General features: G+C 45.6%; 1 protein-coding gene across 2 annotated transcripts; it reads right to left on the reverse strand.

Moving 5' to 3' along the window:
* Positions 1–1,459: 1,459 nt before the first annotated feature.
* On the reverse strand, positions 1,460–24,610 carry LOC125641326 (quinone oxidoreductase-like protein 2). 2 transcript variants are annotated; one of them, XM_048861114.2, is made up of 11 exons: positions 24,425–24,610; positions 24,008–24,037; positions 23,059–23,215; positions 20,390–20,486; positions 17,866–17,924; positions 17,395–17,460; positions 16,911–17,020; positions 13,914–13,995; positions 11,295–11,476; positions 10,202–10,430; positions 1,460–5,553 (listed from the first exon to the last, which is right to left on the reverse strand). In XM_048861114.2, the coding sequence occupies exons 1-11, from the start codon at positions 24,493–24,495 to the stop codon at positions 5,485–5,487; spliced, it is 1,152 nt and encodes a 383-aa protein (XP_048717071.1). In that variant the 5' UTR covers positions 24,496–24,610; the 3' UTR covers positions 1,460–5,484. The 2 variants fall into 2 exon arrangements, with proteins under 2 accessions (XP_048717071.1, XP_048717072.1); XM_048861115.2 differs by lacking the exon at positions 24,008–24,037.
* Positions 24,611–24,954: the final 344 nt, after the last annotated feature.

The following is a 24,954-nucleotide window of genomic DNA, read 5'->3' on the forward strand; positions in this document are numbered from 1 at the left end:
TGTCTGGGTGTCACATCTTTAATGCCTGGTGTCACAGCTAAACTAGGGCCCAGATTCTAAGAGGGCTTTGCTCCTGTTATGACGCTCCACACCCACCATCCTATGCTCTGTTGACAATCAGGCCCCAATTGCAGGTGCTGAGCACTTGAAAATCCGGCCTGCCATCTTGCACAAAGATGGAGAGGTAGGGTCAGAGGGCAGGGCAAGGGTTCTGAATCTCCTGAGCGGTACGTTCTATAGGACATATTGTGTCAGCAAGCCCTCCAGGGATTTCTGGTCACGCAGCCCATTTTCCACAGGCTGTCTGGGAAACAATCCATGGAAATCCTTCTGACTTATCCCATCAGGGAATGAATGGAGTTGCTGGCAAGGCCCTCCAATCCCATAGATGTTGGTACATATACCCAGAAGGGCAGGGTCTCTGTTCTGTGCCCCAGCCCTCCCTATTCCCTCCAGCAAGGATCACAGCTCCCTAGACTCCCTGCTGTCACCTAGGCTCACCTTCCCTCAGAGGGTTCTGAGAGCAAGGAGGAGGAATCAGCTTGATTTTACGTGGGGAAATTATAGGAGATTTGAGGGCCCTTCTCCCAAGCTGCAGATCCCACCCATGAGAAGATCATACTTATGTGGCTTCTGCAGCGTGAAGCAGAACGTTATGCCATAGGGTCAACTCAGGCCTCCCCTCCCCACGCGCAGGCTTCTTTGGATAAACAGATGAAAAGACCTGGAGACTATAGTCCTGTATCCCCGATCTAATGGAGTGTACACCTATACACCTCCCCATTTCTGATCTGAAGGGACTACCGCTAAACTGCAGAAGGTAGTTCAGCCTCAAACGCATTCATTCCTTGGCCTCTCTGTACACACACACCTGCCAGCAAGGCAGCTAAACTGTGATGCTGACTTTTGTCCCTTGGGCCTGGACTGAGTTCACTAGCCAGATTCCAGACAGAAATGATTGTCACTGCTGACCCACATAGGGTTGACAACCCTCCAGGATTGTCCTGGAGTCTCCAGGAATTAAAGATTAATCTTTAATTAAAGATAATGTCATGTGATGAAACCTCCAGGAATTCATCCAACCAAAGTTGGTAACCCTAGACCCAGACCCCATTCAGACTGGCCAGCTAGAGGGGACTGGATGTGTATTCTATTTGCTAGCCCCCCAAAAAACTATATCCCCAATCCTGCAATCTGATTTGCAGACAGACAGACCCTTATGCACATACAGCCCTAGAAGCAGGGCCACTGAAGTCAAGGGGGTTCCGCACAGACTCAGCCGCCCACCTTTGTGGATCAGATTGCAGGATCAGGACCCATACTACGCACAGTCTCCAACTATAAACTACACTAATATCACCTATCTTAATAACTCAACGCAGCTCAACTCAACTCAACCACTTTAATTCTACTGTAAAACATTACAACAACACTTCAGAAAGGGGCCTTTTGCCAATAGTAACATTTTAATTCTTTATTTATTTATTCTATTATCTTTACAATTAAGACCAACTGTACAAAAATAATTAATTCAGTTCTTGGCAAATTCACACATGGGAAAAAAAATTCTTCTTTCATTTCTCTCCTTAAAATATTTTGATTCAAGGCATGTGACAAACACATGTACAGTAATGAAATTTACAGTCATTATAAAGAGTTAATTAAGAGTCCAGATACCCATTGTGTTTGGTCAGCTATTGGAAGAAATAGGAAAGAAAGGGAGAACTGTTGTGCCCCATAAAGGTTTAATCACAGAACTAGATTTATTTGAATTTGGGGCTAATGGAAGCAAAAGGCTAACAGCACTGGCTCAAGACAGACATAGTATTACCTTCCTATACAACTCAGCCTTGATGCAGCACCCTGTGATTCCAGTGCTGAGTCTCCATACACTTCTATAGATGCAACACAGCTCTGAATTGCAGGGCAGCCCTGTATTGCTAATCCTGGGCTCCTCGAGTCGAGATTCACAACGATGCAGTGGGGGAAAGTTCATTTCATTTAAGTGGGATTTGAACCCAGGGCTCCAGAGATGAAAAACTAGTTGAGTTATCGACTTTGCCACCAAGCCTCCTGCACCAATATCACTGGACTTTGTTTTCTCACGCTGGCGCTTGGTGCTGCTGTCTTCCCTCAGTGAATCCCAAACATTCTCCTAATCCCCAGTTTCACTTCCCCCATGTGGGACACCTCGCTAATTCTTTTCAAGGATCAAGAGACTTGCAAAAATGATCAGAATTAACACAAAATAATTCACTTCCACCTATCCAATCAAGAACTGCAGGAGGGAGACAAAGCAGAGCCAGCCTTTAGCCCCTTCTCCCTCCCCCCACCCATGGATTAGAAACATCATAGCTAATCTCATCTTTCATTTAAAAATAGTTTGTCCTTTTTCTTTGAAAAGGTCTCTGAAAATAGCCACAGATTCCAAGGTCAGACGGGACCACTGGAATCATCTAGTCTGGCTTCCTGTATAACACAGGCCATAGAACTTCCCAGAAATACTTCCTGTATGAAAGACAGCATCTCTCTCAGAAAAATACCCCATCTTGATTTAAAAACTGCCAGTGACAGGGAATCACTGGCAGCCTTGGTAAATTGTTCCAATGATGGATAGTCCCTGTTGGTGCTAAAAATGTTTGAGCCATTCCCAGGCTAAATTTGTCTAACTTCAAGTCGGGCACTGATTTATCCTAATATCATGGAGGTTCATTCCAACCCCCGCACCCCTGACACACACAGCCCCCCGCGCAAGGCCTTTGGGGTTGCTGAAACCCTGAGGCCCCACTCCCTCAGTTTCTGGGAGGACCCAGAATCAATTAATGACCTGGGGAGAGGAGGCAGTGCTGCCCTGGCTGCTGCCATCGCCACCAACTCCCTTCCCAGCAGCTGGCTGCTGCTGAGCTTGCTCCTTCCTCTGAGGAGCAGCCATTGTGATTTGTATGAGGGCAACTCAACAGCCCAAGAGGCAGCGCCATTAAGTAGACTAAGCACGGGAGCAAGTCCACAGAACTCCTCTGTTCTAATGCCGGCTCTGAAACAGACACAGGCCCTGATTCAGCAAAGCACCTAAGCAAATGCGTAACTGAAGTGGTCCTATTAACTTCAAGAGGATACATGGAATTAAGCATGGGCTTCCTTGCTTGGCTGCACTGAGGCTGTGGTTTCTGCATCTCTAAAGTGGATCATATTTAGCTACCATGCACTGATGGTGTAACAATGAATGTTTGTAAAGTGCTGTAAGCAGAATGCACACAAAGCACATCAAAGGCAGCAGGTTTAAAACAAACAAAAGGAAGTATTTCTTCCTACAACACACAGTCAAACTGTGGAACTCCTTGCCAGAGGATGTTGTGAAGGCCAAGACTATAACAGGGTTCAAAAAAGAACTAGATAAATCCATGGAGGATAGGTCCATCAATGGCTATTAGCCAGGATGAACAGGGATGGTGTCCATAGTCTCTGTTTGCCAGAAGCTAGGAATGGGCAACAGGAGATGGATCACTTGAGGTTTACTTGTTCTGTTCAGAGGGAATGATGCTAGAATGGGCTAGATGGACCTTTGGTCTGACCCAGTATGGCCATTCTTATGTTTCTGGCCTCCAGTCCCACAGCTTAGATTCACAGACTCTAAGGTTAGAAGGAACCATTAGGACCAGTCTGAAGCTAGTCTGAAGCTTATTTCAACAAGCTGTCCTTTTCAGAACTCTTCTAACTGTTCACAACTATGTAGGACACTAACAAGCAACTAATATCCCAGTCTCCTGCAGCAGGAAGCTGGTGGCAATCTGAGGAATCAGTCATGTTTTTAAGGGGTGAAAGACTTTTACGGGCTTCTCCAAATTACTGGACAGAAGCCAGGGTAGCTGGTCATCGCTCCACAGCAGCAAAGACAAGAGCAAGGCAGCCTGGTCTCCATAGCTGCAGCAAAATCAGGTTAAGAAAACCAAAAGGTTTATTGTACATTTAGAAAGCGCTCTAGTCTGATGGAAGTTCAGAGGCGTACGGATTTGGACTGCAAGTCAAAGCAGCAAGCAACAGCGTGGAGGAATTCAGGTACTCTCTCATCAAACAGTTCTACCAGAGAGCGTTCTGCAGGACGTCATGGGTCCAGCTCTTTTCAGGCAGGCTCGAGAGAGCCAATGGTGCTTGTTAAGAGTGTCTCAGACTGAAGTCTCTCCTGTTCGCAGCCATGCTCACCAAGGTCACCATCCGTATAATTACACCTCTGGGGACCAAGCTAAGCTGACACAGGAGTCAGGGACGAAGTCTTTCATCCCACATGCAAGTGGCTGGGTACAGCAATTACTGGGGGGTCGTTTGGTTCTGCTTAAGGCAGGTCAACAGGTGATATGGACCAATGGCTGGTTACACTGTTGCAAAAGCTGTGCCCTCACCTCATGGTTTTTCATGTCTCCTCATTTCAACTCCACCCCTCAGCCCAGGCTGCCTGGTTCTAGCTGACTGTTTTGTAATGGCTACATTCAGCAGTGCTGCTCTATCACCACCAAGGGCAGCTCCTCTCAAACTGTGGTGAATGGAGCACTGACTGGCCTCATGGCACTAATTCCCCTCCTCACTTCCAGCTCTTAAATTGCATTACAAGAAGCTAAAAACCATTTTGCTTATGTGGAAAGGTCACATGAGGAAAGTCATGACTGTGGTTGACACAAAGGCTCTGACTGCAATTAAAAACTCATGGCTAGCCTGTGCCAGCTGACTCAGGCTAAGGGGCTGCTTAATTGCGGTGTAGACATTCAGGCTTAGGCTGGAGCCCAGGCTCGAGGACCCTGCAGCTGATGCTGGAAAGTCTACACCGCAATTGAACAGCCCTGCGAGCCCGAGTCAGCTGACACGGGCCAGCCGCAGGTGTCTGACTGCAATGCAGACATACCCTAAGATACTAGGTCATCACCAATAGAAAGGAAGCAGTCTGTGCAACCATAAATGTGAGAGATGGGGTCTGCACAACCGCCAGCAGAAGTGGGAGATGTCTCCAACATAAAAACCTCTGTTAAAAGGTGAACCACACTATGGAAAAAGAGTCTGAGAAGCCCTGTTCTAGGGACACAAGGATGTTATGGGTATATTATACAGAGCACACAGTGGGAGACTTAAGATTTCCCAATGGTGATTCCTTTAAAGAGAGTCTGGTTTACGTTTGTATTAATTGCACTGCTCTGCATCTATTCTCCCTCTTCCCGTCACAGTGAAACCTTGTCTCCCCTAGGACTCCTGGCACTGTTTGTCTAGCACCAGTACAACTCCACCAATGCTAGCAACGGGTGCAAGTATTTATATCATCATGTCATTTAAACCTAAGCAGGAGCCCCTAACCCTCTACATTACTGGTGGTGGTAGACGAATCATGAAAGAAATCATAGGGTAGATGCAACTTGGCTGTCTGCATCCATAAGCCAGAAGGGTGATTCTGCTGATTAGTCCAACAGCAGCAGGGGCTGTGTTCTGAGGAAACAGGCTGATTTATTGCATTGAGATGACAACCTTTCCTGTTGACTTGCGCTGGGTTACACGGCTAAAGGCTTCATTCACCTGCAAACACAAAACCTCAGTTGTTTATACAAAAGGGCATGTACATGTACACACACACACACACACTCACACACACACACTCCTGCAACTGTTAGTTGCTACTGTAGCCATCTTAATTTGCATTCTCTACAGTAATTTCTAGAGACAGATGTATTTGGCCAAATTTTTATGATTGCCCTTTAAAAATCCCCCTGCACTTTTTTTGTGTATAAAGATTTGGGGCACATGAAAACTTGGATTTGTGCATGCAGTAAAAACGACTATGCACAAGGATTTCAGGGGCAGTTTTAGAGGGCAGGTTGGAACACTTTAAAAATCTGACCAAGTGACTTCACCACTGTCACATTCCAGAGTGCAATCCAGGCCAGCGAGGGGCTGTGTCAGCACCTGCCCTATAACCTTGGCTGCCTCATGATGCTTTGCTGTTGTAGCTCCCAACCTGGGCTGCCCACAAACAGCATGCAAGTCACACCCTGAATGTCTGTGTATAGCTGCAGCCCTGGCCAAGCAGCCCCAACCCCAGCAGCCTGTCAGCAACACACCAGTCACACTCTGGCTTCCACTAGCCTCGGTTACTACCTGCAGGGTGACCCCAACACACTACCAGTCCTGAGTTTCCCCACAAAACTTTGTTCTGCACTGTCCAGCCCTCTCCTGGAAAGTCCGGATATTAAGATTCGCTGCTCCTGTGAAGAGTCAATATTCAACAGTTTGCTACTTTAACTGGAGTTACCAAACAGTTCTATTTAAACACAGCACTGGATGGGTTTAGATTAAAAAATAAAAAGTTTGTTAACAAAAGAAGAATTCATTTAAAGTCCTATCAAGTATAAGAGATGAAGTTAGAAATGGGTAAAAGCAAATAAAAGTGAAAACACAACTAAACATTTAAAACCTAATCTAGCAAGTTTCGGTTCAAGGTTTTGTTCAAAATGGCCTCTCTGACCCCCTGTCCCCGTCCCCGTCCCCTTCCAGCAAGATGGGAATTGACCCTTTCCTTCGTCAGGATCTCTCTCCAAGACCCAGAGGCGCTGGGGCCTTTGTCTTCTTAAGTGAAAGAGAGAGAACTTGAGGTTCTCTGCCCCTTTCTTGATAGTCCAGTGAACCTTTGAAGCAGAGTCTTCTGAAGGTTACCCTTCAAAGTAAAGTTTATTCATGCAGTAAAGAAGGTGACACAGAAGCTCATGGTGAAGGAGGCTCCATGTCTTTTATCTCCTCTCCTGTGTTTGCTGAAGTGAAAATTTGCTTTGTGGCCTGCCATTTCCCCCTCTTACTGTCTTGAGGACTCTGTTTACTACTTATCTGTAAATTGAGATAAATACACATTCCTTGTTTAGGACAGACCTGCTTAACAACCGTTGCCTAGGCTGCGTGGGAGTGAACGTGTGCTAATAATGTCAGACAGGGGGATGTCATTACTTTACATAGAATGTTGCTACATACATTTCATCATGATAATATTGACCAGTGAGTTATTAGTTTTCCAGTGATACCCCACAAGGTATATTTTGTACAAAGGTTATTACAAGGGTGCGTAGCATGTGAATAGAGGGATGCTTTTGGTCACAACCACAGAACCATGCACTTCTTTACCCACATGCATACCTCAATTAAAATCATTACCCACAAAAAAATGGAAATTCACAGAGATCAAATTTCCCTACCCACTCACCTTGGGGTAGCATTAGAGACACTCAAAAGCTTAATCCTTTACTGGGTGGGTTAATTTCTCTATCTTTGGCCTAACTATTTCTATCAGCCATTTTCAACTACTGCAAGGTGAAGACAAAGTCAGTACCAGTTTCGTTCATCATGCTAAGGAGTTTGGCCAGAACGGCCCCCAGGGTACCTGGTGCTTTCTTATCAGCTCAAAAGAATGTTACTCAGATTGGTCTCTGCAAAGTCTGACACTGAAAATATCAGAGACTGTTATTGCTAGTTGCATTTCCCAGAGTTTCCTGGTCAGTCTTGTTGCCACTGGCCCATCATCTATGAGGCACAGATGTCTGGTTTAGGTGGCTAACATGCTCTTTAGGTTTGAGATGTAATTATGTGTGTGACGCTATGAATAGTGGAATTTAAATGCAATCAGATTGTTACTCTAAAGTACAACAGGTGGTAGTCGTGACCAGGGAGCCCCTGAATGCCAACTGGCAGAGGGCCCACCACACTGTAACTCACATCAGGCCTGACACACTCATTGCTCCAACACACTTATCATAATCTATATCTAAGAGGTGTCATGTAAGGCATCATACTCAAACTTATAACATACTGGTCATTAATATTATTGCGTGGTGTATGTACAGGCAGTGTATAAAGAATTATAGATGTGTGCTGGAAATATGTTCGTAGCATGTGGCTGGGAAACAGTGCATAAGCCCAGCCTGTCCGAGACAAAAGAATGCGTTTCAGCCACTTGACTGTGTCACCAGTGTAAATTGAGCAAGACGAGGCCAGAAACAATGGAAGTATATTTACATGGAAGGTAAACTAAGTCATCAAACTAGCAAATGGGGGAGATGACTACTTAACAATCAGGGCAGTGGATAGAGGCTGTACCCCCAGGAAGCCTTCCTGCCTCTTGAAACAGAGACGATGGACTTTGGAAAATATATGCCGAAACAGTAAAAATTTTTGGCATCCATCACCAGAGGGACACAAAAGGCCAGAACTCTTCATGTCAGAGAAAAGCAGATCCCTCAACCGAGGGAGTTGAAGTCTCTAAGAACTGACTATAGGTGCGAAACCTGCTTTGCAAAAGATTGTAACTTGCTGAAGTTTTAGTCACTAGAAAGTGTGTTTTGTTTGTAACTTTTCATGTTTCTTTCACTCTTACTTGAAATCATTTAAACCTATGTTCTTTGTTAATAAACATTCTTGTTTTATTACAAAACCATCTCAGTGCTGTGTAGTGAAGTGAAGTTTAAATCTTCAGCTAATCTAACAGGCTGCTGTATGCTCTGTCTTTCTGGAGGCAGCGAACTTAACAACTTCTATGAGAGGGACTGAACAGTGTCGAAGGATGTCTCTGTGGAACTCAGGCTCACCGACTGACCAGCAAGGCAAGGTTTGGACTGGCAGAGTCCTGAAGAGTTTGCTGGCAAGGCAGACAAGCTGGCACGCCCGGGAGCTGGCACATGGCTTATCAGTAGCAAAGCTCACTCTTGCCGAGGCAGAGTGGTGACCGAGTGGCTCCCAGTTCTGGGTGACCTGAGCAAGACATCACTGCAGTGCAGTTTGTTCTGGAGGAACAAACAGCTCAGCATTTGTATTGGAATTTGCTCTTTGTGGGCTTTTTGTCTCAGGGATCCATTTATGAGGCTGAAATAACACAAGAGCTGACCATCTCATGGCACTTCCATTATCCAGGAACTGAAACGCCAGAAAATTACTAACCAGCGTGTAATTCTGACTCCTCTAATGCAGGGGTTCTCAAGCTTTTTCCTTCTGAGCCCCCCCCCAACATGCTGTAAAAACTCCATGACCCACCTGTGCCACAATAACTGTTTTTCTGCATATAAAACCTAGGGCTGGTGTTAGCAAGCAGGGCAATTGCCTGGGGCTCCATGCCACAGGGGCCCCCACAAAGCTACATTGCTCAGGCTTCGGCTTCAGCCCCAGGCTTCAACCCTATGCAGTGAGGCTTCGGCTTTCTGCCCTGGGCCCTGGCGACTAACGCTGACCATGCTTGGAGGACCCCTGAAACCTGCTAGCGGTCCCCAGGGGGCCCCGGACTCCAGGTGGAAAAACACTGCTCTAATGGCTCCCAGAGTGAAAGATGTAAATTAAGACATAGCTGCATCCCCCAATTCACCTTTAAAAAAAAAAAAACAAACAATTTTACCCCATTGTATTACTGACTCTTAAGTTGTAAGGTCTTTGTGAAAGGAGCTGTAATTTTTACAGGTCTGTACCATGGCTAGCACAAGGGGGGCCCAACCTGGCACTTCCAAAACATAAATACTAAATAATCATCATACATATTGGAGACATTTAAAGCCAATAACACTGGAATGAAGGAGAAAAAAAAAGGGGGATTTCTTGAAGAACCGGGGTTCTGTGCCGTGTTTGAAACTGGAGGGTTTTTTGTACGTATCAGAGGGCATTCACCACACACAAAATTCACTCAGATGCAAAACTTTACTCTAAACAAAGCAATCCTGAGAGCTCGACACTGCATAAGGTCATCACAGTTTATGAAAATATACATGTCAAGGTTTTAATTTAATCAACAGCAGCATTTACTTCCTGTAGTGATGACAGGTTCTTGGCAGATACCGGAGTTTAGAGTTAGTTCTGAGGCATAGATCAAACCTACGTGTCTCCTAGTTGTAACTCATATTTTTCCCTCCCTAAGAGTTATGGGGCATAGGTGCTGGAACGAGGGGGGCGGGGAGGACGCTGCATCCCCTGGCTTGAAGTGGTTTCCATTTCAGGGTTTACAGTTTGGTTCAACGGCTCTCAGCATCCCCACTATACAAATTGTTCCAGCGCCCTTGTACAGGGGCTCAAGCTTTGGGCCTTCCCATTCCCCAGGGAAGTGCTGATAGCAGCCCACCACATTAGACAGCTTCTTCCTTCTATTCAGCCTCTCTCAGAGAACTGTGAATCCTGCCAGCGAGTGTCATCGTGGGCAGCACTTTACCTCTTCCAGTTTGAAGACCGCTCCTACATGAGGTTGGATCCGTCTTTCCTGGCAGTACCAAAGAGCAGAGGAGAGTGATGACGAAAAAACAGGAAAGTCCTCTTCCCGGTATCGACCCCAGAACACTCCCAAGGCAGACACGTTCTTCAGAAGCAGCAGGTTGGCTGGGACAGAGGGGATTGCTCCTCCAGCAAAACCCACCACCACAATCCTGCCCTCCCAAGCCAAACTGCAAAGGGGAGGGAAAGGAGATGTATTTAATGAGGAAGAGCAAGCATAGGGTAAAATTGTGATCCCACTGGGGAAAAGGGGGAGGGGGGTGCCTCTTCTTCATTGGGACCAGAGTTTGGTCCTTAATGAAACACTGTCTCAAACTCAACACTAGGGTTTTAGCTCATTGAAGACAGGACTTTGCCACTACACCATCTGCAGGTAGGATCTCATCAGAATTTGTCAACTAAAAGGGGAGCATCTGGGCCAACCGTTTCCAAGTTTGAGCACCTGCTGGTGGCCTTTAGAGAGCTGGCTGGTCACATGATGCTGACTGATCCATGTTGTTTCTAGCTTTTACATCGCATTAAGGACAGGTGAAAACACATTAAATATTTTCCTACTGTTACTTTTCCAGGTGAGCAGTTACTATATTTCACACAGGTACATACTGCGATTGCCAGTGAGGGTTACCCACAGAATGATCTCTTTATTAAGTTTCAGAACCTCAGCTCTAGTAGTACTTGCATGGGGCCCCCTAGGGAAACTGGCTCTGCACGAACTGGTTCTGCTAATTAATCAGAGACACTTTCTCTCAGTCAGTACTCAACCAATGCCCCAGTGTGGCACTAAGTAGCACCCCTCTTTCTGATTACATGTGAAAAAAATCAAGGCCCTAAATATCTGTGGTCAGTAAAGAGCGAGATTGGGTGCTATATCCAAACTCCAGCTTGCAGAATTACATTCTGGTGGCTCCCTACATTCCCTTGCAGTTTCAACTGGATACTTGTGAAGCATGCAGAGGGAGGGTCCCAGAAGACCACACATTTCATACCCCTAATGCACGTCACTCAGAACGTAACAGAATCGTATTTCAACGCACCTATGTAATGCCTCTTTGAAGATGTCCCCTCCAACGGCATCAAGAACTACATTGACCCCTCTGTTATCTGTAAGTTTCTTCACCCCCTCCTTTAGGCTCCCTTGGGTGTAATTCACGCTGTGGGCTGCACCCTTCTGCAGAGCCAGGTTGCATTTGTAATCACTTCCAGCTGCTGCTATCACCTGAAAACAAAGGAGGAGCGAGTGTTACAGTCTGATCTTTCATGGTGGAAGACAGCATGAGCTCTCCGAGGCAGGGACTGTCTTTTAGTTCTGTGTTTGTACAGCACCCTAGCACAATGGGGTCTGAGGCTCCTAAGCACTATGATAATGCAAATAAAATAAAATAAAATAAAATAATAAAGGCATCTTTGCTCAGAGTGATACAATAGGTGCTTTAGCATGTTATCATAATCTATTACAGTACCAATAACTTAAATAAAAGCTCCATAGTAATGTATCTTCTATGTCAATGTCCCCAAAAATGCTTTACAAATTTAAAATGATGTACAAACTGTATCTATATCACTGTACCATTCACTGAAGAACAACCACTGCTGGGATGGAACGCAGCAGCTGTTGGACAACGCACAGCAGCACTATATAACAACTTAAGGCAGAAAGAGAAGACCAGTCCCATCTGCAATTGAAACTTCAGGGGAATTTAGAGAGAGACTGCATTTACCCAAACTGGTCCCTGGTCTGGGTTTAAGCCTAGTACTCCTACCAAATGTGCCACAGGATTTTTAACATACCCCAGTGCATTTGGAGGAGTTTTCCATCCCTAGAAGCATGATAGGATTTCACTCAGAGGGGAGACTACCAGCCGCTGAATTACTTGCTCCAGATTTCTCCAGTCAGACTCTGTGCTTTGTGGGAGCTCTATCACGCACAACAAACCATTTTGTTGGATCATATTAAAGAAGTTCTGTATTAAAATCACAAATGAGTTTGATTCCCCATAGTTTAAATTCCAGGGTATTACTAATTAAGAGGTCTCTTGGTTTTTGGTCTCTTGCTTTTACTGTTTCTCTCCCTCTCTGTGTGAAACTTGCAAGCTGCTAATTGTGTTAGTACATCCTAAGACAGAGTCAGTTCTCAAAGCAATACTTTGTAACAACAGAAACAGCACACAGAGACTCCCTTTATCTCGCTTTGTTAACAATTGTGATTAAAATAGAGATAGAGGATGTATGTGGATGGATGCTTGGTGTGGATAATAACTGAATGATCTGGGAGGTGCCAGCCTAAGAATCCAGTGTCTATCGGCCGAAGAAGGTATAAAGTGGAAACAACCAGAGGACCCCCGGAGGGCAGACTGGAATCCACCCAACAGCCTCAAGGATGGGAGAACCGAAGAACAACACGGAGCCATCAGGAATGTGCCATCTGCTGATTGATTCAGCAACAGCATGATGAACTAATTCCTATAGACTGGCATAGGAATAAATTCCTATAAAAATGGACTCTAGAAACAGAGCTTTGCGGTCTGATTCTGCAAACCAACTTCCAGGAGCATCAGATGTGCATCTGACAAGGCCCTGCTCCCTCCTCGTGTCCAGGCCACCTGGCCAGTGGCTTGGCAAGAGCAACTCTAAGACTGGTAACTATGATAACAACCTTGCAGAACCTGTGTGTGTGTGTATGAATGAATGTGTGAATAAATATGAAATTGAATGGAATGTTATAGCTAAAACTAACTGCTTACTATGATTCTTTCTGTATTCACCATAAATGTGGCATTTTGCCTTATTCCCTTTAATAAGATCCTGCTGGTTTTTATTTTATTGGTATAACAATTTGAACTGGAGTTATTTCTGCCTTGTCACTTTGTGCAGTTCTTTTTACTGAGGGGTGTTCTACTTATAAAAAAAAAAAGCCTCTCTTTTAAAAACCCTAACAGCATACTATTTCCTAACCCGATTTATACTGTGATGGCTGGAATAAATTCATCTCTTATTCCCATAAACATCAAACGCTATTATCCCTTAGATCTACATTGGTTCAAATCTAAAGGATGAAATTTTCAAAATGACCCAGTGGCTTAGGAGCCTAAGTCCCATTGACTCTCAAAATGAATTAGGCCTGTAAGCACGTAAATCACTTTTTAAAATGGGACTCAGGAGCCTAAGTCACTTGGGCACCTTTGAAAACATTCCCCCTCTATCTCCCACTTGGATAAGAGCTCAATTCTGCACTGGAAAGAATCAAGGGAAATTATGGGGCTCCACGGCGGAGCCCATAGCAGGAGCACAGGGAAGGCAGGTGTTTCATGAGGGGAAAGTGCATTAGTGTGTGTGCTGTGTTTGAGAGATGGAGCCTGAGAGATGGAGTCTGGTTTACTGGATTACCAGCCCCTCTGACTTTACAAATCTCCTGGGTTCTGTTCCCTACTCTACCGATAATTCATTGGGACACCTTGGGCAACTCCCAACATCTACGTCCTTTTTAGTATGCACATCTTGAAAATGGAGAATACTACTTGCCTACTTTGTGAAACTTAATTCATTAGTGTTTGGAAAGGTCTCTGAATGCTCAGATGGAGCATGCTATAGAAGGCACACTCATTACTACAGTGGGACACACGTAGAATACAGATTCATTTGAAAAAGGGACATACCTTTGCCTTGAGAACGTTAGCAGCTACATCGATAGCAGCAAGCCCCGTGGCCCCAGCAGCTGCTGTCACTAAAACCGTTTCCCTGAGACAGAGACAGAGACTGAAATAAACAGAGCTTCCCTCCACAACAGAAAAGCAGTGCATTGCGTGCCTGCCTACTAACAATACACAGTTTCCCATTTGTCTTGAAGATGAAAGATCTCCATGATCAGCTTAAAAAGACTCCAGCAATTGATTTTACCCCATGATCCATTTCAGTAGTAAGAATTTTCCACATCTTCAATGGTATTCTCTTTCCCAGAATCTTTCCCAAAGGCATGAGTAAGGGGAGCTTGACTTTTCCCAAACACCAGTTCATACCCGGATGAAATGAGTCATCGTATCCCCCATCGAGTGTGAATCTTTTACATTCCAAAGTGAAGTGATCTGATAAGAGAATATCTGCATGTTTTCAATTACTGTACAAGTAGATATACATTTACTCCAGTTCAGGTATAACAGCAAACTGTGCTGTTTGCAGAGTTGGGGCAAGGGAGAGGACGGTTTTTCTGTTAAGGCACAAGAGTTGGCTCTGGATGCTGTTCTTACCTCTGCCACGGACTTCCTGTGTCAATGTAGACAAGTCAATTCTCTCTCTGGCTTTGTTCTCCCTATTTCACATACACACCCTAAAGTCTCCACAGAGCACTTGCTGCACTTCCAAATCCCAATCCAGAAGTTAAAAAATTCCCAACCAGGCTCCTTTGCTCCCAAAGGGACCAATGTTTCCCTTAAAACCTGCCTGTAACAGTACAAGCCTACTTATCCAAAAGGAGAGCTGTTGTCTTAGGATAAATTAGCAGAGCAATGCATGGCATGCAATGATATTGGGCAGGAAGGCTAATTTTCAGCTAAACAACAGGTTGGACTTGGACACAATTTGCCTGCCTGGGATACAGCCCAACCCTACCAGCTATTTCACAGCAATATGCACTGGTTTCTGGGGCTTATAAAAATCCCTCTGTTCAGCAGGTTTTTGCCAAGAACATCACAAGGGTATAAAATGCTTTTTAAAATATGTAATTTTAAATTGTTGAAAAGCTATCAATGTGTTTGTGTACTTTGAGTTTATAAAAGCAGCCCTCATGCAGGCTATGGGCTTTGAACAATTTTAAAGTGACACATACACAATTTGTTGACTAGTGTATTGCCTTTTCACAGTGACCATCTTCCGTGTGGGAAGTGACCCCATCACCGTAGTATCTGAGCACCTCCCATACATCAGTCAATATTATTTATTTATGACATCCCTCTCAAATAGGGAATGAGCCCCATTTTACAGATGGGGAAACAGAGGCACAAAGATTAAGTAACTGGCCCAGGGTGACACAGTCTGTGGCAGAGAAAAAAACTGAGCCTAAGGTCTCCCGAGTCCCAGTACAGGGTTAACCATGAAACTATCCTTTCTCCATAAATGTAAAGGTACCATCAATATCTGTGATGGATTTCCCGCCATATGAACCCAGGACTCCTCACACCTCCATACTCCCAGACCGCCAAGCCTCTCCAGCATGTCCCAGGTCAGCCTGGAAGGGTCTCCCCTCCACTAATGAACCATGTATCACTGCCCTTATAATCAGCCCCCACAGACAAAACTGGGACTCAAAGCCCAGCATAGTGAGCCCTCCACTAAGCTCACCCGATGAAACCAGAGAGCAGCATAATCTCCCGAGGAAGCAGCAGACATGTCATCCCTTGGAACTAGACAAAGGACTAGAAAATATACTGTAAAGAATAGATCTTCCCCAGCTGGGAGAGGTAGGGAGATGGGCTGTCTGTCAGAACAGGTCATTTCTATCCCTAGCAGCTATTATTCTATCCTAGTATTTTCCCATAAAATACTAATGGATGCAGATCTGAGTCTTTTCTTTTTTTCAGAAGCATTGCTTCATATGTCCTCAAGGCAGATCCAGCATCCAGTTCTGGTTTACTTTGTGGTTCTCACTCTTGGTGTGGACAGTGACACTTAACAAAACACACATCTTCACCCATACACACAATGCATATTAATTTCCACTACACTCTTGTCAAACTCATTGTGAATCAGTGGCCAGGGAAAACCAGCAGCCTCACTCCCCACGGGACAAAAAGACAGCCTGATCTAAGAAAAGGAGTACTTGTGGCACCTTAGAGACTAACCAATTTATTTGAGCATTAGCTTTCGTGAGCTACAGCTCACTTCATCGGATGAAGTGAGCTGTAGCTCACGAAAGCTTATGCTCAAATAAATTGATTAGTCTCTAAGGTGCCACAAGTACTCCTTTTCTTTTTGCAAATACAGACTAACACGGCTGTTACTCTGAAGCCTGATCTAGTGATCTGAGCAGAGTTTAGAAACCGGGAATGCCTGGATGTTATTCCCAGCTTCACCACTAACATAACGGCATGACCTTGGCCACAAGACCTCTTCTATGTCTTTGTTTCCCCATCTACAAAGCGGTAACAATAATAATACTTAATGAGTTCACTGAGTGCCTCGACATTATTTTGATGTATGCCTAATATGGGAGATTAGATGTTAGGAGTATAGCTGGCTGGAGAATAATTCTGTTTCGTGACAACCTTCCAGACTTTGAAATTTGTTTTTGTTCCCATACAGAACACAAGCAAAAACACTTCAAGCATTTTTGTGAAATGGAATTATGTGAAAATGTCCTTCTTGAATTGAAAAGGTCAGGTTTTCAGATCTGGGGGGTCTCTCTCTCTCTCTAGAAGTGAGCAGAAAGACCACCCTGGATCTCAGAAGCTTTCCCATCAAAATCAGTAGGTCTTCATGAAACATTTGGACTTTGACAAAAACAGTATATTCCAATGACCAAAAGGTTTTGTTGAAAATATTGCAACCAGCTCTATTTATGAGATATGACGTTTGATTTTTTGCAAATGAAACGCATTCTGCAGGGACTAAGTATCGTTACTGCTGGACATGTTATGCTTTGGACTCCTCTGATCACTTACCCTGGCTGCGTGTGTGCTCTATGATCCAGGGCCAAAATGGCTGTGCCATAAGACACAGGCAATGCTGCAGCTTCTTCGTAAGAAACACCTTCTGGGATTGGCCACAGCATCTACATGAGAAGACAGAGGAACACTCTTAATCCTGAAGAGGGATAGAGGATGAAATTCTGTCTTTTCCAACTGCTTTAGTGAGCACTTTGAACATGATACAGAAGCATGCTGTTAAGCTGTCCTAAACATTACACTATGTGAAACCGTTAATTTCATCCAAATAAGTTTTAATGCAATTTTTCTTATCAGCCCTTTCTGCGTTTTCGAGGATTCTCTAGAGCAAACCCCAGTTCATGGCAATGAGGACAGGAGAACAAACATCAAAAAGAAAGGCACAGACTGGAAGATCTCACAGGAGCCAAAAACTAAACAACATGAGACATAAAACCTTTTGCAATAATGGAAGACACATTTATATTTAAATTGTAGTTACCTTCTGATCAGCTACGCACTCCCCAGCCATTGCACTAGTGCCAGTCACACCAATTACCCTGTCTCCCTGCCAGAAAAGCACCAGTGGACAGGTGTTAGGAGGAAAACAATCACTTGATCTCACCCCTCTCTTTGGATTAAGTCTTTGATCTTCCTTCTTTCCCAAGAAGGACCCAAGGACCCGAGCAGCACAAACTAAACCTGATAACAGTTCAGGCAGCAATTGCATTAATCAGATACCTCCCCACCCTTCCCACCTTTGCTTCTTTTTCCAGACCCTTATTCCTCTCTCTGATGGGACTTGAAATACTACCACCTTCCTGCACACACCTCCAACCCATCAAGCAGAGCTCACAACTTTACAGATACTATAGTGCGGACGGCTTAAACAGTACCCCTACACTGCATCCTCGATACTCCCTGATCAACCGGGAATCCATTCCTAACCCCAGCACCACTACATCTCACTTACCTCCTGCACTGTGCTGACGTTCGCTCCAGTCTCCATCACCATCCCTGAAAACTCCATTCCTAAAGCAGGAGAAAGTCATGCACATCCCACAAACACTGAACCAGGCCACTTCCCCAGCTGCACTCAGCACTGTCCTCTGCAGATGGGATCTAGGGATTCTCACCTACTCCAACTCTGGACTGGGGTGGGGAGAGCAGAGAGACAGTGAGTTCAGCTAACGTTAGCCTCGTGTGGCAGATGCAGGCAGCTCTACTCTCCCTGGCTGGCAAAGATATTGCAGTACTTGGAAAAGACAGAAATGCCAAAGGAGAGCTGTGTAAGCTCGGTGACTTGTCTCTCTCACCAACAGAAATTGGTCCAATCAAAGATACGGACCTCACCCACCTTGTCGCTCTAAAGATGCTCAGAGTCCAGCTGCTCTTTGATTTTTAACTCTGAAAATGACCATATTTGCCAGATTACCAATCACCAGATTATCCATGATGGCACAGGTTTGCATACAACATATGGGATACAGCCAGCATTCGAAGGCTGCTTTAGAGAAGATTTAGAAGCAAAGCTGCTAGAAGGCCAGAAGGTGGCACTGTGGGAATGCAGACTGATAAAACAGTACTGCGTAAATGGGGCGGGGAGGGGAGGGGAGGGGAGGGGAGAAGAGTAGAAGTAAGGACTTTTCTAAAGTTATTGTAAAGTAAAAGCTACGTGGCTGTCTGTCTTCAGAGGCGTTCTTATGGCATCAGTGGGACTGTCAGCTCCCAGGCTGGCAAGGGCTGAAGGAGATATTCAAGCCTGAAGGTTTTAGTGCAGCAAACAAACACAGCAGAGGTGCTGCATGTTCACCGCTACAAGAACAGGAGGTTCGGTGGTTGGAGGCAGGAGGAATTCAGCAAGGGGATGGCATATGCCTAGAATGTCAAGCATGGAGAAAGCCACACACACTATACAGAATGATCCCTGCAGACATTATACTTTAAAGCACTGGTTCTCAACCAGGGGTATGTGTACCTCTGGGTTTACGCTGGGGTTTTCTTGGGGTACATCAACTTATCTAGATATTTGCCTAGTTTTACAACAGGTTACATAAAAAGCACTAGTGAAGTCAGTACAAACTAAAATTTCATACAATGACTTGTTTATACTGCTCTGTATACTATACACTGAAATGTAAGTACAATATTTCTAGTCCAATTGATTTTATAATTATACGGTAAAAATGAGAAAGTAAGCAAGTTTTCGGTAATAGGGTGCTGTGACAGTTTTGTATTTTTATGTCTGATTTTGCAAGCAAGTAGTTTTTAAGTAAGGTGAAACTTGGGGGTAGGCAAGACAAGTAAGACTCCTGAAAGGGGTACAGTAGTCTGGAAAGGTTGGGAGCCACTGCTTTAAAGGGCAGCATAATAACCTGGACTGCATTGGTGGATGCTATGAATTCCTGAATTCTAACCCCAGTTCTCCCTTTGAGTTGCCGGCAACCTTGGGCAAGGCACATAGCCTCTCTGTGTCTCACCGTGCCCATCTGTAAAGTGGGTTTCATTATACTTATCAACCTCTCACCCAGCATTGTCATGAGGATTAATTAGTTAAGCTTTGCCCAGCGCTTTGAAAATACAAAGGTCTGTATAACTGAGAGGTGATAAGAGACTGTGGCCACAGTGAGGTCTTGTCTATGCTAGGAAAATCCATCAGCGTAGAATTAGCACATTTTAATTTATATGATGCTAAACCTGACTTAAAGATGACAGGTGCAAAACATGTGTTAGCTGGATGTGGTTAACCATAAGGTTGTGGCAGAGCTTAATTTGTAATGAAAAAGGTGCTGGAGCTCAAGCAATTAGGTGCCGGGACTCAAACAAACTTTTTACATTCATAACCGATGCAGCAAGACCAGAAGTGCCAGGGCTCAGCCCTGGCAAGCCCTGGCACATATTAAGCACTGCATTGGAGGCAGGGTCACACAGAGAGTTTTCCTTCCCCGGAGCAGCATGACAGTATACAAAGACAAGAAACTGAGAGCCACAAGGAGGCAGCACTTGGGCGAATACACATCCCACTTACTGTGGGTCATTCTTTTGTGGAAGGACAAAGGAATAGTAAGTGTTAAGAATGGGAAATCCATCCCAATCCCCTTGTGCCTGGGAATGTCTGGGAAAACATATTTAAATATTTTCTTCCTTATAATAAGTCAGTAGGACATGAAGACATCCACCTCAAGGCTGTTGGTCTGACTCCAGTCAAGGTCAGAAATGTCCACAATTTGTTTCCATCGTCTGGCTCTTCAGTTGCCTATATTAAATGAGTGAGGAGGTCTCAGCCCGGTTCCTAATGGACAGGGTGTCCACGACACAAAACAACACCACCCCAATTTCTCTTAATTCATCAAAGGCTACGCTGCACCTATTCTATAGCTAGACAGCTTTATTCCCCAGCACTGTCAATCTGTTCCCAGCACTAAATTCACTCAGAATTAAACACAGTAAAGTTAGTCACTCTATAACCTGCACAGATCAGACAGACTCCTACTTACCAGGAGTGAATGGAAGACAATGCTTCTTTTGGTACAAACCCTTACAGGCCAAGATATCAGCAAAATTTACTCCACAGTAACGGACGCCAACCCTGACCTGAAAGAGAGAAGGGAACCTTTCAAGCAGTAGAAACATTTTAAACAGATAACTTCACTGCAGTAGCATTTTAAAACAGCTCTCCCCTTTCCCAGGGACTTACACAGTCCCCATTACCACAGTATCTGAGCACCTCACAATCCATCATGTGTTTCTCCTCCCAACACCCCTGGAGGGAGAGCAAGGCTATTATCCTCATTATACAGTCAGGGACTTGAGGCACAATGAAGCTGAGTGACTTGTCCAAGGCCACACAGGATGTCTGTGGCAGAGCAGGAAATCAAATTGCAGTCCTTCTAGTCCCAGGCCACAATCCAACCCTCACTCAAAAGACTCCCATGTTTTCTGAGGCACAGACCAGATCCTCAGCTGGTATAAACCAGGGTAGTTCTGTTGATTTTATTGGAGCTATGCAGATTTACTCCAGTGGAGGAGTTGGCCCCAAGTGTTTTGGTGGAAGATGGCATCCACTGAATAGCAGTTACTATCTCAGGATACTTTTCTATTATGTACTACTTTACTATTCTTTTAATAAGTTTGTTTCTTTGACACTCTCCTCAGCACACCCAGAACTGTCAGCCACTGTGTTACTTCTTCCTCAGCAAGACAGTGTTGCTGGAGCTTGGACTGGGTGTCAATCTCACCAGCAAACTCTTTGAGACTCTGCCAATTTTAACCTGGACTTGCAGAGAACATCCCGCAAACCCCAGTTCCCGAGTTCCCCAGAGACATCTCTGTTGTGTCCAGTCCCTCTCACTGGACACCCACAGAAATGTTTAAGTTTACTGCCTCCAAAGAGACAGCATAAACGCCAGCCTGTTTGGATTCATGCTCCACTTCAATACACAGCACTGAGATGGTTTATATTAAAACCTAAGAATATGTTTATTAATAAAGAATATAAGAATGTGAGCGATACAGAGCAGAGATAACAAACAGAAAATGGTTACAAGCAAAACAAAATAAAACATGCTTTATAGCATCCAAGACTTAACTATAGCAAGCCACAATCTTTGCCTAAACAGCTTTCTCACTTATATCAAGCTACCACATTGCTAGCCCTTCTGGCTAAGTGATGGATAACTAAGGAATTCTCTCCTTATTATAGTCCAATAAACCTTTGAAATGTATTCCTCTGAAGTGTAACCCCACAGAAAGTTCTTCTCCCCCACTGTTTGTCTTCTCCTGTTGACTTCCCATCCCCGCTGTTGACTCATTGTCTCTGACATCACCTTGCTCAGTTTACACTGGAGACATAGGCAAACAAGCAAAACAACTTTCCTTTTTCTAGGACAAACTTATTTATCAAGTCTGCCCCCAGAACAGATTTTAGGAACACATTTCCAGCACACATACATAACTGTTTACACACCATCCGTACACATCATGCAATGCCACTCGTAACCAGTGTGTCACCAGTTCTTATATGATACCTCACTCAATACACTTTTATAGTACAATAATATTCTATATGATCAATTGATTCAGCTGCTTATTCTTTAGGTTTCAGACACTGGGGTGTCTGGACCCTGATTGTCACAGTTTTGTTATCAGCTGTTCATTTCAATGGGCTTCTCTGTGCCTTCACATAACATATTATCTGTGTACACACAAGCACTAAGCACTGGACTATGGATTTTCACCTGGTTTTACCTCATCCCAGTGCTGATAATTAGCACTTGGGTTTTACTTGATCAAAGTGCAGTACAACTACAAAATAAGCCTCTCACCAGCTCTGTGAGGTATGGATTGCCACCATATTACAGACAGGGAACCTGAGACTCAGACGGGAAGGGACTCGACTAAAGTCACTCAGCCATTGACCCAGTGGTTGTTTTAAAGTCCCAAACCATCCTCTTTCTTACTGAATTCGTTTCCTTTCTAATCCGCACACAACCTTCATCTCTAAAGCTCTTATTATTTAGGGAGGCAGTGTGGCCTAGTGGCTGGAGCACTAGACTGGGACTTAGGAGCTCTGCATTCTAATCCTGGCTCCGCCACTAGTCTGCTGTGTGACTTTGGGCAAATTAATTTCACTGCTATGTGCCTCAGTTTCCCCATATGTAAAAGGGAGATAATGATACTGACTCCTTTGTAAAGTGTGTTGAGCTCTACGGATGAAAAGATTTTTGTATTACTGCAGTAGACTCTAGAGGCTCCATTGTGCTAGGCACTGTACAAACAGTCCCTGTTTTGAAGAGCTTGCAATGTAAATGGACAAGACAGACCAAAACCAGGAGGGGAAATGAATTTTGGATTGTGGGTGACAGTGAGGAGAGAGTGAGGGAGACTAAGTGAGGAGGCGGGTGCTGTAATTAGGGGTGAGAGATGATCAGGGCACAATTCAGGGGTGGGCAGATGGTGAAGAGGAAGAGCAGATCTTAGAGATGTTAAAGAGAAAAAACTGGCAGGATTTAGCAACAGCACTGATGTAGGGGAAAGAAACCAAGAGGACTAGCATAGGACTCCAAGGCTGTGAGCCTGAGACACAAGGATGTAGGTGGGTTTGCCAGCTAAGGGACATTAGATTATTCAAAATAATCAGCAATTCTGCGCATCTCAATCCCAGTACCTCATGGGGCTGCAGAGAAGGGGATGGGAGGTTCCTAATAATCAATGGCTTTGTCAGCTCGGTGCACAGCACTGCTTGATAGTTCCGGCAGGACTGCAATAGGATGTCATTGTTCAGGGAGAACAATCCCAGAAGCTCTTTACCTGAAGAACTGCTCCTGCAACAAAAGAGTATGCGCTAGCGTTATACTGTGCTGTGTACCAGCCAGTTGCCACCTTATCACCCCAGAAGTAGCTGCATTTCATAAAGCATTTTGGTTATAAAAGATATCACTGAAAGTATTTTATACAGCAAGGACTGCTTGCTATACATAGGAGACTGCCGATAACCTCTCCATGAAGTGGTTGAGCTTGCATTACGCTTAATTTTAAAAACAAAGTGGGAGAGAAGTTTACTGCTGATGAAAGACTCCAGTAACACTGGACCCAATAGTACTTAGACCTCCGGGGTAGGGACTGTTCTTGGTTATATATTTGTACACTGCCTAGCTTACAATGAGGTTGCTCTAGGTACAACCCAAATAATAAGCCGCCACCGCCACCACCCTGGTTTGAGTTAAGTATGGTGCAGGTGGTGAAATTTAACCACTGCCATTTCTTAACACCTTTTGTCCCTAAAACAAGGGTGCTTGGGGTTACCTAAGGTTTCTTGCCTGCTGGAGAAGAGGCTGCCCTCTGCTCAGTGTCAAAGTCTCCCATGTGCCTACTCCTAGATTTTCTTTGTCACCCTGTCACTGCAATAGCTGCAATGCTGCCAAACCTCAAGCATTCAAAAATATGAGATTATATATATGCGCATGTATAAAAATTGGGGCGGGAGGTCTTTTTATTTGCCTCCTGGGTTCAGAGCCTTTAGGGGCTCTGAGGCCATGTTTTCAAGCTTTTCTCCCCAACCAGGAGAGCTAGAAACTTACTTTAAGGGGAAAAGTCGCAAAACGGCGTTTTCTCACCTAATCCCGAGATCCCAAGGAGCTGAGCGCCTTTAAAAACAAACCACATGTTGCAAGAGTTGACAGCAGTATTCCCCCCCAGCCCTAGCCCCTCACTCCCGGCAGGAAAGCCCCAGCACTGCCCCGCTCTCTGCACGGGATGGGAGGCGTGCGCCCCGAGAGGTGGAACTTCGCGGGGGGATTGCGGCTGGGAGCTCAGGAAGGGGCGGGAGCGAGCAGAGCTGGGGCTCCAAGGGAGCACAGGCGGTGCAGGGCACGACTGGGGGGGGAGCGCGGGTCGGTTCAGGGCTGGGGTCGGGGGGAGCGCGGGTCGGGGCAGGGCCGGGCCGGGGTCCCGGGGCGGGGAGCCGGCGGAGCGGCGCACGGCGGGAAGAGGGGACTGCCCCGGGGCCGCTGGAAGGGGAGCCGAGCTCAGACCTGCAGCGCTTCAGCCGGAGCAGCCAGCCAGGCCCCAGGCCCCAGCGCAGCCCCGCCAGCGGCGCCGTCATGCTCCTCCGCGCCGGGCACCCTGCGCTGGCTTCCGGGGAGTGAACACCGCCCCGAGCGCCTCCAACGGGGACTGCGGGAAGCTCCGTCCGGTCCCCGCCTCCCGCGGCCCGGGAGCGCCCCCTCCCCTCCGGGGTTCCCCCTCGCCGGGCAGCGCCGCCCCCGCTGAGCGCCCTGCCTCGGGCTGAGTCTGGATCCCAGCCAGCCCTGCCTCTGCACCCCCGGCTCTGGACAGCGGGCTCCTGCTCTGCGGCTGTCCCCACCCCCCCTTGCAGCGCCAAGTCCCCTGCGCCCCCGGCCCTGCCTTCTCCCCTGGGTCAGAGGCAAGGAGGAGAGAAACGGACTTAACTTGAGGGGGGCAAAACTTTGCATATATGCTAACTCAGCAGTTCTCAACCAGAGGTCCCAGGGCCCCCTGGGGGACCACGAGCAGGTTTCTGGTCTGTCAAAATAAACCAGAG

This window comes from Caretta caretta, chromosome 8 (assembly GCF_965140235.1).
Source record: "Caretta caretta isolate rCarCar2 chromosome 8, rCarCar1.hap1, whole genome shotgun sequence".
Taxonomy (NCBI): domain Eukaryota; kingdom Metazoa; phylum Chordata; order Testudines; family Cheloniidae; genus Caretta; species Caretta caretta.